Source organism: Octopus sinensis, linkage group LG2 (assembly GCF_006345805.1).
Source record: "Octopus sinensis linkage group LG2, ASM634580v1, whole genome shotgun sequence".
Classification (NCBI taxonomy): domain Eukaryota; kingdom Metazoa; phylum Mollusca; class Cephalopoda; order Octopoda; family Octopodidae; genus Octopus; species Octopus sinensis.
The window spans coordinates 51,663,060-51,677,258 of NC_042998.1; the positions used below are offsets into that span (position 1 = coordinate 51,663,060).

A 14,199-nucleotide genomic window follows, 5' to 3' on the forward strand; every position below is an offset into this window, starting at 1 on the left:
TTCCAATAACTTATCACTTTCTGGAATTACTTTCTCGCTAGCATTTTTCTTCCTACTCACCCTCATTTGAAAGGTCTTCACTTGCAAGTTACCGGATGACATCTCTGGTGCGGGTACCATGTAAAGAGCACCCAATACACTCTGTAAAAATGATTGGCGTTAAGAAGGGTATGCAGCCGTAGAAACTATACCAAATCTGACAGCAAAGCTTGGCACAGTCTTTTGGCTTGACAGCTACCAAACTGTCTAACCTAAGTCTGTTAGATGATTATGATGTTTAATCGGAACACTGATTTCATTGTTATTAAAGTACTGGAAACAAGGACAGCCTAGATAATGGTTGTAACAACAGATAACGAGCACTAGAATCCAGGAACTAAATATCTCTCAAATCACTGTTTAATGCAGTGTTAAATATCTCTAAAATGACATAGTCATAATTAGTTCCAGGCTGAGTTGGAGCTTAATAAAACATTTCAGACACGACAAACTACGGATTTCTGCGTCTGAAAGCGTCTCCAGAGCGCAGGCCGAGTTAGGGTTTCATCTTCTTTCTTTATTATTACTTTTTTCCTTTCAGTGTATGTGGGAAACGGCTGTCCGTGCGTAAATCACCTCTCTCTACACCACCTATGTTGTGCAAGGTAAAAACAAAAGCCGATACTGCTCAATACCGATGTTGCTACAAACGTTGCTGCCAGGACGCAAAGAAGTGGAACAGATGTCACGAAGAATTCTGCCCATTGCTCTAACAGTTTCGCTACTCCAGCACACAGACTGTCGGAATAAATACAAGGCATTGCAGTCGAAACTCAAACCATTCTACCATTGCAGCAACTAGACAATCATGCTTCGAAGCATGGCATTAAAAAAAGATTCCTGTATTTAGTTTTCGTTCCTCTTCAATCGATGTCTTTAAATAATAATAAAAATAGAAACGAGATGATGACAAGAGAAGGTCTTTTGCAATAGATCTGATGGATCAAGTATAGCTTTGAGCTAGACAAATTTAGATTTCTAATAAGAGACCTTCTATGCGGTCACTTATTTTACTAAAAATAGCAACTAAATATCCCATTTCAAAAGAGCATTCGAGTATCTATTCTTAGATTAAACCGCCTGGGCAAAAGACACTAGTCACGGCTGAAGTCGTCTTTTCAAAGAGGTGTGCAGAATCAGGGTTACAGCACGTTCGAAATTACATGGCTATCGATCATCCTTAAGACAAGCAACTAACGCAGTTCATAAAATTTAAAAGCAGCACAACAGTCAAAATTTGTTTTGCAATTAACTGGCAATAGATCTTGACAACCGTAACATCAATATTCAGATATTGGAATTAGAATATGAAAATGAACGAAGTATGCGTAGCATTAAGTTGACGACTTAACTACGTACAACTCCTTCATCCCTGAGAGGAGCACGAGTGTGTTTATACATCACATAAAGGTAAATTTGTTAGTTCGGGTCATAGTGCTAGTGCATGCATATACAGCTGCGTGCGTGCGCACATACACGCGAGTACTGTCCAATCTCCGACCAATCACATACAGCTAGCTGGCATTCAATTGGCGTATCAAGTTTCGGGCATTTTGATTGGGTTTTGGATAGAAAATTCACAAAAAAGTCACTTCTATTGATTCTTTAATGGCTTTGCGGGGTGACTGGGGAAATGTAAAGATGTGCACGACCACCCTTGGACGGTTTTGAATGACCATAGAAAGTGCGAGCCCTCTAACTGAAAAATTGTGGATTTGTATAAAGGATACACACACACACACACACACAGACATTTTGCCGTTTATATTTATATATATATGTAAGATCCAGTGATCCAAATGTAGGGAGTTAGTAAGCTTCAAGCAGTCCGTGGCAGGTATAGATAACAGAAAGTGTATAATGTACCACTCGTTGAATAATTATTACATCAGAGAATCAGTTAAGAAACATACGTCGCCTAGATTTTGTTCCAGTCCCTCAATTTGTATGCACACACACATCTGGTTTGCAAGATTCTTGATGGGAATTCGTGTGTTGAAACAAATTTAGTAATTACGCCAATAACATACGCACAGGTTCAAATTCATTTCTATGTTAGCCAATTGGTTAAATATCTAACCAGCCAACTAATCGATTGTCTAATGTATTGATTAAATAATTGATTGGTTGTTCGCCGCCGTTTCATGACTTCTCTTTCCTCTCGCTCCAAGGTCTGCTTTGCTTGTCTGAGAATTGGTATTATGCCTGTGTATAATATACATACACACACGTATATGAGAAAACACGTGGTTGACTGCATTCAAATGAGCTGTACATGTTATATAGATCAGTAATACCAAGTTATTTTCTAGAGCAATGTTAAAAAAAAAAAAAAGAAAAATCCATAGATCACACAAATAAATTAGAAGATAAATACATAACAAAATAAGACAAGAGACACATTGGGATTGCTTCACATGAATTAAATATTTATTTGTCCATTAATAGTACGTGTCATTAATAATATACACGACTCATTTTAGGTAAGACAATTCACAAGTTTGTATGTTTTCTACATACACTGTGGGTCTAGTATCCGGAAAAAATAGTAGAGGATAGGTTAGGATGAATTTAAGGACCCCAAAAGTCAATTTTATTAGTTTTTTTCCTTTTGTTTTTTTTTCTTTATTTTTCCTTTGTCTTCACTAAAATATAAGTTGAGAGTGGGGGGAATGTTTTGAGGTCAGACTGATGAAAATCCAGTCATCTGGTCAGACTAAAAATAATTGATAGGAAATGTTTCGTAAGTAACCATACACCCCTGACTCAACAGCAGTTATTTTCTTTCTCGTGCAGACTCTCTCCTTACAAACAACGAACTGTTTTAAAGTCTAAGAGAAGGGGAACGGCAAGAAAGGGGAGAGTGGATGGGTGGGTGTACGGGAAGAGAGTGATAGGTGGCTTTTTTATTTGTTTTGTGTGTTCTGAAGTTTTACCAAATTATTCCTCACCGATCTTTTAATGAGTATTAATTTGATATGAAACTGTCCAGCAACTCTTAAGAATACTTTTGTTTTAGCTTTTAACAAGGAGAATTTATGAAACATACTGGACAAAGATGATTTTTTTCTGCCCCTTTCAGTGGGGTGGAAATCAAACTTTGAAGTAAGGAGAGAATTAATACATTCCCTCACCATCAATTGGAATCTGAAATACCAAACTGCTAATAAAACGGACAAAAACAGACATCTCATAATGTTTTCTCATTAACACCTTAAACTACACATAACATAATAACACTAAATAACCTGTATTTCTTACAGATTACAAAATAACTTCTGAGAATACCAGGTTCCACACAGAAACTGGAAAGTGTGTTAGCAGTGGAGTATATCAGTTTTGCTATGCTAATGTGAAAATTTTTATTATAGTTATTTACATAACTGCATTAAGTTTCAGTTTTCATTTGCCACAAAGTGTTGATGAGAGAAATCTTTTCAAATTAAAAAAAATAAAAATGCAGCCTCTTAGAGGCTTTCTAAGATAACCAACCTCAGAGTAGAGATCAATGGTCAAAATGATTATTTTCTTTTAATATCTACATCTCTCAATCAACACTTAGCTTAGCAGTTGAGCAAACGTGAACTGAGCTAGCTAGCCTTTTAGTATTTTCGTTTGTCTTTTTTTTTAATATTGATAGCTCTCAGGTCTCTCGCAGCTACTTTATTATTACTTGCCAGCAGTCTTATTTAACAGCTGCGACAGAAAGTGGTACTGGTGGTGTTGTTAAAAAAAAAAAAAAAAAAAAAAAAAAAAGGAAATTATACCATTATCCAACAGTTAAGTCAAAAGCACTAATACATGCATGGGAAGCTCAGATTTCTTGGCCCATACTTGTAAGTTTTTAATTATAAATAACAGTGCTTCCGATGTAACAAATTGGCCCAAGACACCATCACAGCAAGTAGTCAGCATACAAGTGAATCATATTTTAAGAATACATTGTTTAAGCAATATATATTTGTGCTGGTTTAGTCCTCATATTAAATCTAGATAGAATTCTTATTTTGTTTTATTTATTTTCACATTTCAAAGTTTCTCTTGCATAAAATTTTATGCATGTATTTATATGCAAACACACTCCAAAATGTGTTATGCAGTGAGAGAAAAGGTGTGAGGAAGAAGTAAAAACATCTGTTGACAGTTCTAATTTAGGTGGCCTGGTTTCAGAATTTGGAACATTCCCTTAATTTGTCCAATGTCAGCAACCAAAGCAATATATATATATATATATATATATATATATTTATTTCACTCAGAGGAAAAAAAAAAACTTTATGTAAAAATAATTTTTAGACATCAGCTAGATAATATATATAGGAACTTTGGAACAAATAATTTATTTTTTATTGAGAGGGACACTAACTGGGTGGAGATTGGGGGTTGGGAAAGGAACTTCCAGTTTGATTTTTTTTACAACTTTATAAAAGTTTTTACTCCTGAATGAACACCCACCCATCCCACATACAAGCAGTTTACATTGACCAATGCTAGACTGAGAAGATAGAGTAAAAGAACCAGCTAAAACAGCACTTTGATAAGAATAACTTCCCTGATTAGCTTAGTCAGTGAAGTTGATTCCACAGCAATGGTATCAATTTTTTTTTTCCGTTTTTGTTTGGTTTTTAAAACTGAAAATCAGCTTAGCAACAAGAAAGACACTAATAGTGCAACAAACAAAATGCTAAGTATTGAATTCAAATGACCTGTGAGGAGAAGAAAGGAAAAGAAAAGCTGTATATTGAGTAAAAGGTATATCAAAATGCATTGCTTGTTTGGAAGGTGAATATTCGTTTTTTCTTTCTTTTTAATAATAGCTGAAAATCTATCACATAACACAGACATGTCCAAGGACAGAGATTAAAATGGAAGTTCATTATACAGTTTGTCAGTATGTTTCAAGAGCATTTGTATAGGAGGAACACAAATTCTTGGAAAAAACACTATTCCAAGAAATAAATATATAAAGTTTATGCAACTGAAGTTTTTTTTTTCTTTTGAAATGAATTAAAAACTGGTTTAGTCCCCTATGTTGTTTTTGAAAGACCAAATTAGAACAATGTGTGGTGATGTAATTTCAGTATTATGCTAACTTAATTGGACACCAACAAATTGCATAAACAAGAGCAAGCAGTTAAATTCTCTATTAGATCGCTCATCATACAGTAAAGTGAAAAGGATAGGGATTAAAAAAAAAAGAAAAAATTTTTTTGAACCAAAAGTCGTAACAGAAAAGGTATGACTGCACATTTTGAAACAAGAGCAAGTCAATTTTTTTTTTTTAATTATTATTATGGAACTTAAATCTTCATGTTGCAAAAGGAATGGTTCTTGATATCATTTGAGGGAATAAAAAAGAAAAAAAAGCAGACATAACAGCAGAGGCACTTGGTCGTTCAGTTACCATCATTTTGCATCACAATCTAGTACTCAATACTCTTCAGCTTTCAGAGTGCAAGAGTTTTATTTGTTTATTTATTTTGCTTTGTTAAATCTTTCACCAAACAGAATATCTAAAATAAAAACAGTCTTATGCAGAAGACATTACAGTAGTTTATTCTTTTGGTTTCTTTATATCTCAAAATCTTGGACCTTTAAGGACAACAGAATATCACACATACAGAGGGTGGGGAAAAAAATTAAGGGCTATCAAAGAGCAGTAGATGTAAATAGGCGAGGCCTTGTCAGTGTAATTTTGGTAAAGATTCAAAACAACCTCATTGTTTTGCTCATTAAATTTGGGAGAAGTTCTCAGGTGATTTATAATTTTTTTTTTGTAGTAGTGGCAGATCCAGTTCTTTAACCTAAACTATCAGTAATTTTTTTTACAGTCCTTTTTCTTTTTCAGAAAGAGAAAAGATGTACTAGATACATTTATAACAGAATATAATTAACTTCAAATTACCTAAACCCCAGCCAAACATTTTAATATTCAAAAGAGATGGAATGGAATGTAAGTTCCACAGAGATGGAAATTTTGGTTATATATATATATATATATATATATATATATATATGATTCTATGCTATCATGACAGTACAATTATGTTACAGTCACAAAATCCAAAGTTGCAGATCACTGATGACAAATGAAAGTGCAGACATTTAGCAAAAATGAAACACTAAATTGCATACAGATATTTCAAAGAGACATCACTGCAGAAGCAGCAGCAGTATTCCAACTCCTCAGACATGACACTATCAATGATACAATCATTGATATCTATGAACTTAAAAATCAAAATTTCCATAATATGTGTGTGTGTATATTATAACATTCTTTACTTTCAGGAAATTTAAACATATTTATATGTCAGCAGAAACAAAACAGGAGTGAAAAGGAGATTAGCTAGTTCCCATTTAACAAAATGATCTGATATCGACACTATCTCGTTTCCATTTATTAAGCATATTATATCTTAGTTTTTAAAGCCATTGGTAGATAGAGCTTGGAAAAGCATGGTTGTTTGAATCAATTCAGAACAGCTCGACCAGATGGAATTACATGGTAATTTTCTTAAAGCTTATCAGGTGAATATTTTGCTATCTGTATTATAAACATAACAGAGCACAAATACTGTTGAATCTTTGATTCAATTGCAATCCATTAAAATCCCATACAATTATGTTGAACTATTTAAGACGTAGATTTGGAAGAAAACATTAATAAAAGAACTGACAGTTACAAGAGAATATGCATATCTTTAGTGTTTAGTACACCTGTTAAGGTATATAAAGCTTTTTGAAACATTTAAAAATAATAATAATGATGATAATAAATAAATAAGAGACCGAGATGGAACCAGTGCAGAACAGGCTTTGGAAAGTTTAGATTATGAATTTAATCCAGATTAAATAAATATAGAGGAAGATGCAAGAAAATAGTTACATAAATAGATGAAATAAATATAATCTGCACAAATCCAAAAGAAAAAAAAAATAAAGGGAAAAGAAAATGTTTAAAGTAATTTTAGACTCAACTGATGTACCAGACAGCCTTACTAAGTATATATATATAAAAAAAATTTTAAAAACCCAATAAGCTAAACAACCATGCTAATTCTGCTACATATAAGTCTAAGTTTGGTGGAGCAACAAATTATGAACAGAACTATCAGCAACCTAAAATTAACACCTGCCACACAATATCTTCACACTTTTCTCTCTCTCATAAATATCTATAGCTATCTATCTATCTATATATATAATAAATAAATCACTTATTTTTTTGAATCAATCTAAGAATAGTGTTATAAGTTCACAATGACCAATTCTCTTTTTAAAGACTAAATATTAAAGTATGCAAATGAAAAATAAGAGCACAAATTAGCAGCACAATGCAAATCAACAGTGTTAACACCAGCAGCTAGGAAACAGTATGCAGTAACATGAACATTTAGCCTTGATGCACATGGTGGTCTACTGGAGCAGAAAGGGTGAAAGAAGGAAAAAAAAACAAAAAAAAAAACCAAAAGCAAAATGAAAAATAATTACTCCATTTTGACACAATTAAAAGACTATTTTTGCCAAACCATTAAATTTGTGGCAGTGTTTAAAATGTCTGACATTGGAACTACATTCAGGAAACATTCAAGAAGGGTCTTGATTAGCAGAAACTTTTACAATTTACCTTCGATACAGGTTTTAATTTTGGAATGGTTAATTTGTTAAGTATTTGATTACTAACTTTTTTTTCCATAGATATTAAAAAATCTCAATAAAGGCTGTACTTAATCACATAACTAATGCAAGATATAAGGCTACCACACAATTAATGTTTCAACTAATGACATATTCAAGTTAGGAAATTTGGGTCCAAGCCAAACAATGTCAGTGGCTCTCTTCAGTAAATACTGAATAAATCTATCCAGGTAGACAGAAACTGGTATCCAGTTATATAGGACTGTCTATAATGGATACAAATTTCAATTATATTTTGATAGCAAACCTTTTTTTGGAAGTTAATAAAATCTTTGGAAATACTAAATGGGAAAGCTAAAGCAGTTATCTTACTGTATTAAATAAGCTGGAAGAGTGGAGGGGTTGAAATTAAATGCTAGTCTTGCTTTGATATTTAGCTAAAATGTATTTTCTTTTTGTTCTGTTCTGTATATTTTGAAATAAAAGTTGGAATAACCAAGACAGAATTATTTTGATTGTCTTTTTAAAGTAGTCATTCAATGAATAGCAGCATCACAAAGTAGAGCTATATATATATATATATATATATAATGTATATAAGTCAAATAGAGAAAGCAGAAAAACAAAATTAAAAAGGGTAAGCTACTAAATAGAAAGTTGAACTGAAATTACTCAAGAGCAAATTCAACACATCAAAGTAAAATGGCAGACAGAAAATTTAAGGCAGTGTCAGCAACTAATGGAATAAATTGATAGTGAAGATTGAAAAATAAGGTCTAGTTGGGAGGAGGGAAATGGTAAAGCTCGAGAAATAAAATTTGCAACAAGGTCAAAAGTAAACAAACACTGAATATTAGAAACCTAAAAAGAAAAAAAAATTACTTAAGGTTTCTCTACCAAATAGAAAAAAAGCGGAAGGGCATAAAAAATGTAACCTTCAGATAAATTTATAGATAAATTTCAGCAATTTAAATTCAACTTCCTCCATAAGAAAATAGTAAGAGAGTAGACAGTAACCTCACATCTAAACCAACAGTTCATAAACATGTCCAACACTTAATATTTTCATGGCAGCAGGCAACAAGGATTCTGTTACAGAAGACCAAATGGGTGTTCTTAGCTAATTTCAATATGCCGATTTCAAATCTAAAATTAAATTTTTTTTCTATCATGTCTAGATTTTGTGTAAACTGTAAATTACTCACTAAAATTTCCTACAACATCTAGATTTTGGTTTTAATCAGCTTAATGCCCATAAGATGAAACTTGATTTTGTTTGACAACTGTATACAAATTCTAACTATTTTGATCAATAAAATTTATCCCTAGTTGGCAACACTGAGTTAAGAGCGTAATAACAGCCCATGGTTAGTCACTACAGTCAAGTAAAGCTTTTGTTGAAGCTCTCTGCTGGTAATGAAGTAACAGGCTGTGGTAACGTGTTGTTATAGCATTTGTTTTGTACTATGATGTGTATTTCTTTTTACTTTGTACATCATAATTATTACTTTCTACATTTTTTCCCAAGATATTGTAGGATAATTAAAATGCATTCAAATAGATGTGCTTGTGTAAATCACCCAGACAACTTCTGCTATATCCGAGAATAATACACACCTAAGCCAAAACAAAGATTAAACTTGCCTACAAAATATTATTTTGACTAAGTTAAGAGAGAGCAAGAGAGGGATGAATTGTAAAAGAAAAGCTATGCCATTCTCAGTTATTTATATTTGACAAAGATTACTGGTTTCCCAAAGAAAAGTAAAAAATTGTGTGCCCAAACTGTGAGTCAGCAATAAGTACCACACGATCAAACAACTCCACCAGCAATGACAACAGACAGCAGTTCATCTGAAGATTCTGCAATTGATGCAGAAACAGGGAAAGATGCAACTAGTACCCCACATTTGTGCGGTCAAGTGGGTGTTAAATGATTAGTGTGCAATTTGGAGTTACCAAAAAAAAAATGGAAGAGTTGCCTGGTTCCAGACTTCAAACACCAAAGTTCCCCATTTCCAATATCGTCATTTGCAGTTTTCATTATTTTGTTTACTGGAGGAAAACGTTTGTTTCTGTCATGATATCAGTGGCCTGATGGAAAAGATTGGCTTTCACTATGATCCAAAAGAATGGAGACTGTTTACTGACTCTAGCACAGCTAACCATAAAGCTGTATTACTGTACAATGGCAATGAAAAGCTTTCATCCCTGTTCACTAATCATTTAAGTATGCTTGACATAAAACGCAGCATGGTAAAGTAGATTAGACAGCTTCTGTAATAGAAGTGGGTGAGAGAAAATGAAAAATATGGGTTTTCATTTACACAAAATCTGGACGAGATAGGAAAATTTAGATATCAGATCTGAAATTAGCATTAGAAATTTGGTAGGAATCAGTGTTTTTGTTTTTTTTTACATGTCAGTAACAAAAAAAAAATGTTTAAATTTGTTGCTTTTTAAGAGATAGAAACAGATAGTTTAGGTGATTTAAATAAATAAGAGTATATATAATTTAAATAAACTCACAAAAAAAAAATTACACTTTGAGATTAAAAATTAAATTTTAATATATATTCTATTGGGAGATTCATTCCTAGCTAGCTTTTCAGGACTTGTTATCTAATTACAGAAGTGGACGGGAGGTGAGGTGTGATGGGAAGGAGGCAGAAGATTAAGTTCGGGTGGGGGTAGAAGGTGCCAGCAAAAATAGTTTTAGGGTTATAGATTCCAACTTTTAAATAGTGTATGGGGTGAATGGGAGAAAAGAAAGCCAGTGGCCTTTTCTTTTTTTATTTTTTTTACACATTTTTACATTCAAGTTTACATTCAGTTGATTGGTTGAGACAATCTTATCCAACATCACTATATGTGAGCTAAAAGCTTTGCTATATCACAGTCTGTTCAGCAGATCCTAGCAAACCCGTACCTCAACAGGAAATAAAAAAAAAAAGAGCACGGATAGGAATCTAACTTGGAAGATATATTGATACAACAGATCAATGCAGAACTCTTTCTTTGCTTTTTTTTTCTTTCAGAAATCTCTGAAAATCTTTAGTAGTCGTTTTTTATTATTTTTAATTTTTGTGTGGTCAATATTTGGTTTTTATCAATCTAACATTGAACAGGAGGGAAGGGGCCAAACAAGCACACAATGAGCTATAGAATGTGTGTGTGTGTGTGTGTGTGTGTGTGTGTGTGTGTGTGTGTGTGGTGTGTGTGTGTGTGTGTGTGGTGTGCGTACGTGCTATTCCTTTCAATAATTTATTAGTTGTTATGCAAAGTAACATTCTTTTTAAACCTCAACAATAAACTGAATCTGCATTTACACACAACCAGAGAATGATTTCTGCAATTTTGTATTTTTTTGTTTTAACTTCAAGAAATTATTTCAGCAAGGTTCTAGAAGGAAGTGGGAAGTTTTGGGGGAAAAGGCAGGGCATGGGAAGAAATCAAACCAATATTATTTTAGTATTTTTTTTGTTAAATTTCATTGTTTTTTTTTTTGTTTTATACTTAGGAAAGGAAGAGCATGAGTTAGCTTATTATTTGTACACATGTTGGGGAGAAATCTTTTGAAAGACAAAAAACATCCTTGGAGGATCTATATTATTATTATTATTATTATTCCAACACACTTTGTTTGTACCATGTATTTATGTCTGTGTAAGACTGAGCAGGAGAGAGAATGTGTGCATGTGTGTGTGTGTGTGCGTGTATGAGCGAGAGAGAGTGAGGAAGGAAATGTATGTTCCAATTAAACTTGTTTATAATAAACAGAATCTGAAAAGAAAATGTAAAAAGAAATTGGTTTCACTTCAAGCCAATCTTTCGCTCTCTCACTTTTTAATTAATATTATTCTTTCTTCGTTTTTTTGAGCATGTATGTAAAAATTAGCTTTCTCTTGAGACTAGGAAAAAAAAAAGGAGGGGAGTTGGAACTGGAAGAGGTGTAGGAATGGATCAAAAAAAAAAAAAAACCATCACAGAATGAGTTGGAAGTTAAATACTGACAACCAGTCGGAGAAATAAACATACATTTACATACACACAACTCACACACATACACACACAATTCTGTAAAAAGATATTTTTTTTCTTTTATAGATTAGTGTATGCATTAAATGTATGAAACATAAGATAGCTTAACTATCATTCAAAAACTACTCTGCTCACCATTAGGTAACCCAAATAAGATTTTTGACAGAGCAAGATCTTGAGAGAAATTTGCAATCACACCTTCACTCTTGCTTTCTGTTGTTTTTAGTTTTTGTTTTGTATTTGAACAGTTAAAATTACTTAATGCTTTTTTTTTTACTACTTTTTCTTTTTTTCCTTTTACTTTTAGCATTATATAGGAAAGAACAGGGTTTATCCCCATTTTTTGTTGTTTTCTATTTTTCATTTTTTTTTCCATTTTTTATATGCAAATTTATAGCCAAAAAGTGTTTGGCTGAAGTTTTTTTAATTAGTGACTTAGTAAATCCAAAGTCCAACAATCAGCTGGTCATTTGACAGTGAAAAAGGTCTAGAATCGCCATAGCATAAAGAAGGGTCAGAAAAGAAAGCCAAAGAGCCAATGTTAGGATCTCATCATAGCCATTTGCTTTTGGTCATAATCTGAAACCAACTTTTTTATATGTCTCAATTTGCGGTGTAGGAATTCAAATCTAATTTTAGTTTCCATAAATTTTGTGTTGTTTTTAGTTAGTTCATATTCTTTAAATATTTTCCTCTCCAGTTTCTGAAAAAAAAAAAAAAAAAAAAGAAATAAATAAATTAAATGGCATAAGTAAAAAAAAAAAAAATACTGAAAAATCAGAACAGAAAAAAACAGTAAAAATTTAAATAAATGACAGAATAATTTGAATAAAGTCTCTGTAAAGACAAAAATATTTTTACAGAAATTTTGGGGCAGTCACAAGACTTTGGTCAATTTGGGGTTATAACAGAAGACATTTGTCTCAAGATGCCAAGCAGTGGGACTGAACCTGGAACCAAGTGGTTGAAAAGGAAAACTTAACCCATGGCCATGCATTATTATTATTAATTCAATAAGTATTCTAAATGTCAACTGTATGCACAGTAACAATTTACTTGCACTCATAACTTTTTTTATCCAAGTAAACAATACCCATCTAATGAATCATATTCAATTTGCTTTCGAAATGTAGCAGACTAGTCGTGTTCACAACTATTACAGTCCTTGCATAGATTTTATTATACAGTTGGCTTTTCATAAATAAAGCAACAGTACCATTATCACTTCCAAAACTTAACCCTTTAGCTGATTATTCTGCCACAGGTAATAATTGGGCAAACTGATTTGAATTAATCATGTATTATTTTATATCTTCAAGATTTCAATGACATGATTATTTTTAATATGATAGTGTGTAGGTTAGGAGTGAGGGGTCAAATCTGACCAGTTTGAACTCAAGAATAATTAACTGGAGTAAAAAAAAAAAAACAACAATGTATTTTACCTCGTAATCTGGAGACCCCTTTGAGACCTTCTTCATTTGGCTATTCCAATCCAGAAATTTCTGGGAGACTTTGTTAATAGCGATATATAATTGTTGGTATTCAAAATAGTCGACATTGAAGTCATTTTTATATTCCTGGCGTTGACTATCACGACATATCACAGAATATTTACTGAAAGAAAAAGATTCACAGTTTAGGAAAACTAGCATAATAAGTAAATCAAATAAAATTGAAGAAATCTCTAGCAAAAAAAAAATTTGAATGAACTGTCAGGAACTTACTTTAGATAGTTAGAAGTATCATTGTCTGGTGAAGACGAAGGAGAAGGTATTTCTGAAATAATAAAATTATACGATCATATAAGATATAAAATAAAATATACAAACAAAATAAAATAAACAATCAAAAGAGGCTCTCAAGTGTTTGCTAAAATAATCGAGTATTTTTAGTTGTAGCTGTTCTTTAACCCCAGATCAAGTATAGTGTTTGTTGGTCAAAAAATATTCCAGTCATAAACATTTTTTTTTCTTCTTTTTCTCGAGAAAGTACCCAAATTAGTAACAGTAACTAAAGCCAAAGTAACCTTGCACTTTTAAAGATAGTGAAGTGTGAAATGTGAGAGGTAAAGCTGCTATTTTGGGGAGTTAAAAAAAAAATCATACACAAGCACAACTTTCCTCAATAGCAGAGACATTATGACCAACTAGGACTTTTTTTTAACCACCAGGTATAATTTAAAACAAACAACCAAACAAACGTGTTTAATTTTTAATCACTAAACCAATTCCAGACAGCATTTAGTAAGATCTGAACAGCAAACGTAGTCCATGTATTATGGTATTATTAAACTCCAACTCAACCCTGAATTACTTTATGATCAAAAGCATTCCAGCAGTGACTATATCATTTTAGAGGTATTTACTTAATACTTAACACTACATTAAACAAAATGATTTAAGAGAAATTTAGCTTCTTTTTCCATCAGGGCTGAGAAATCAAGCAACTAGTGCCTTGCACATATGAACAAACACA

General features: G+C 32.3%; 1 protein-coding gene across 1 annotated transcript in view; it reads right to left on the reverse strand.

Annotated features, from left to right (window-relative positions):
* Positions 1-2,441: 2,441 nt before the first annotated feature.
* The window catches only part of LOC115232506 (RNA polymerase II elongation factor ELL2), a 74,663-nt gene continuing 62,905 nt past the window's right edge, over positions 2,442-14,199 (reverse strand). The window contains exons 10-12 of the mRNA XM_029802412.2: positions 13,449-13,500; positions 13,167-13,338; positions 2,442-12,424 (exon numbers count right to left, since the gene is read on the reverse strand). Of these exons, the coding sequence (XP_029658272.1) occupies positions 12,263-12,424; positions 13,167-13,338; positions 13,449-13,500 (386 nt within the window). The 3' untranslated portion in view covers positions 2,442-12,262. The remainder of the gene's footprint in view (positions 12,425-13,166; positions 13,339-13,448; positions 13,501-14,199) is intronic.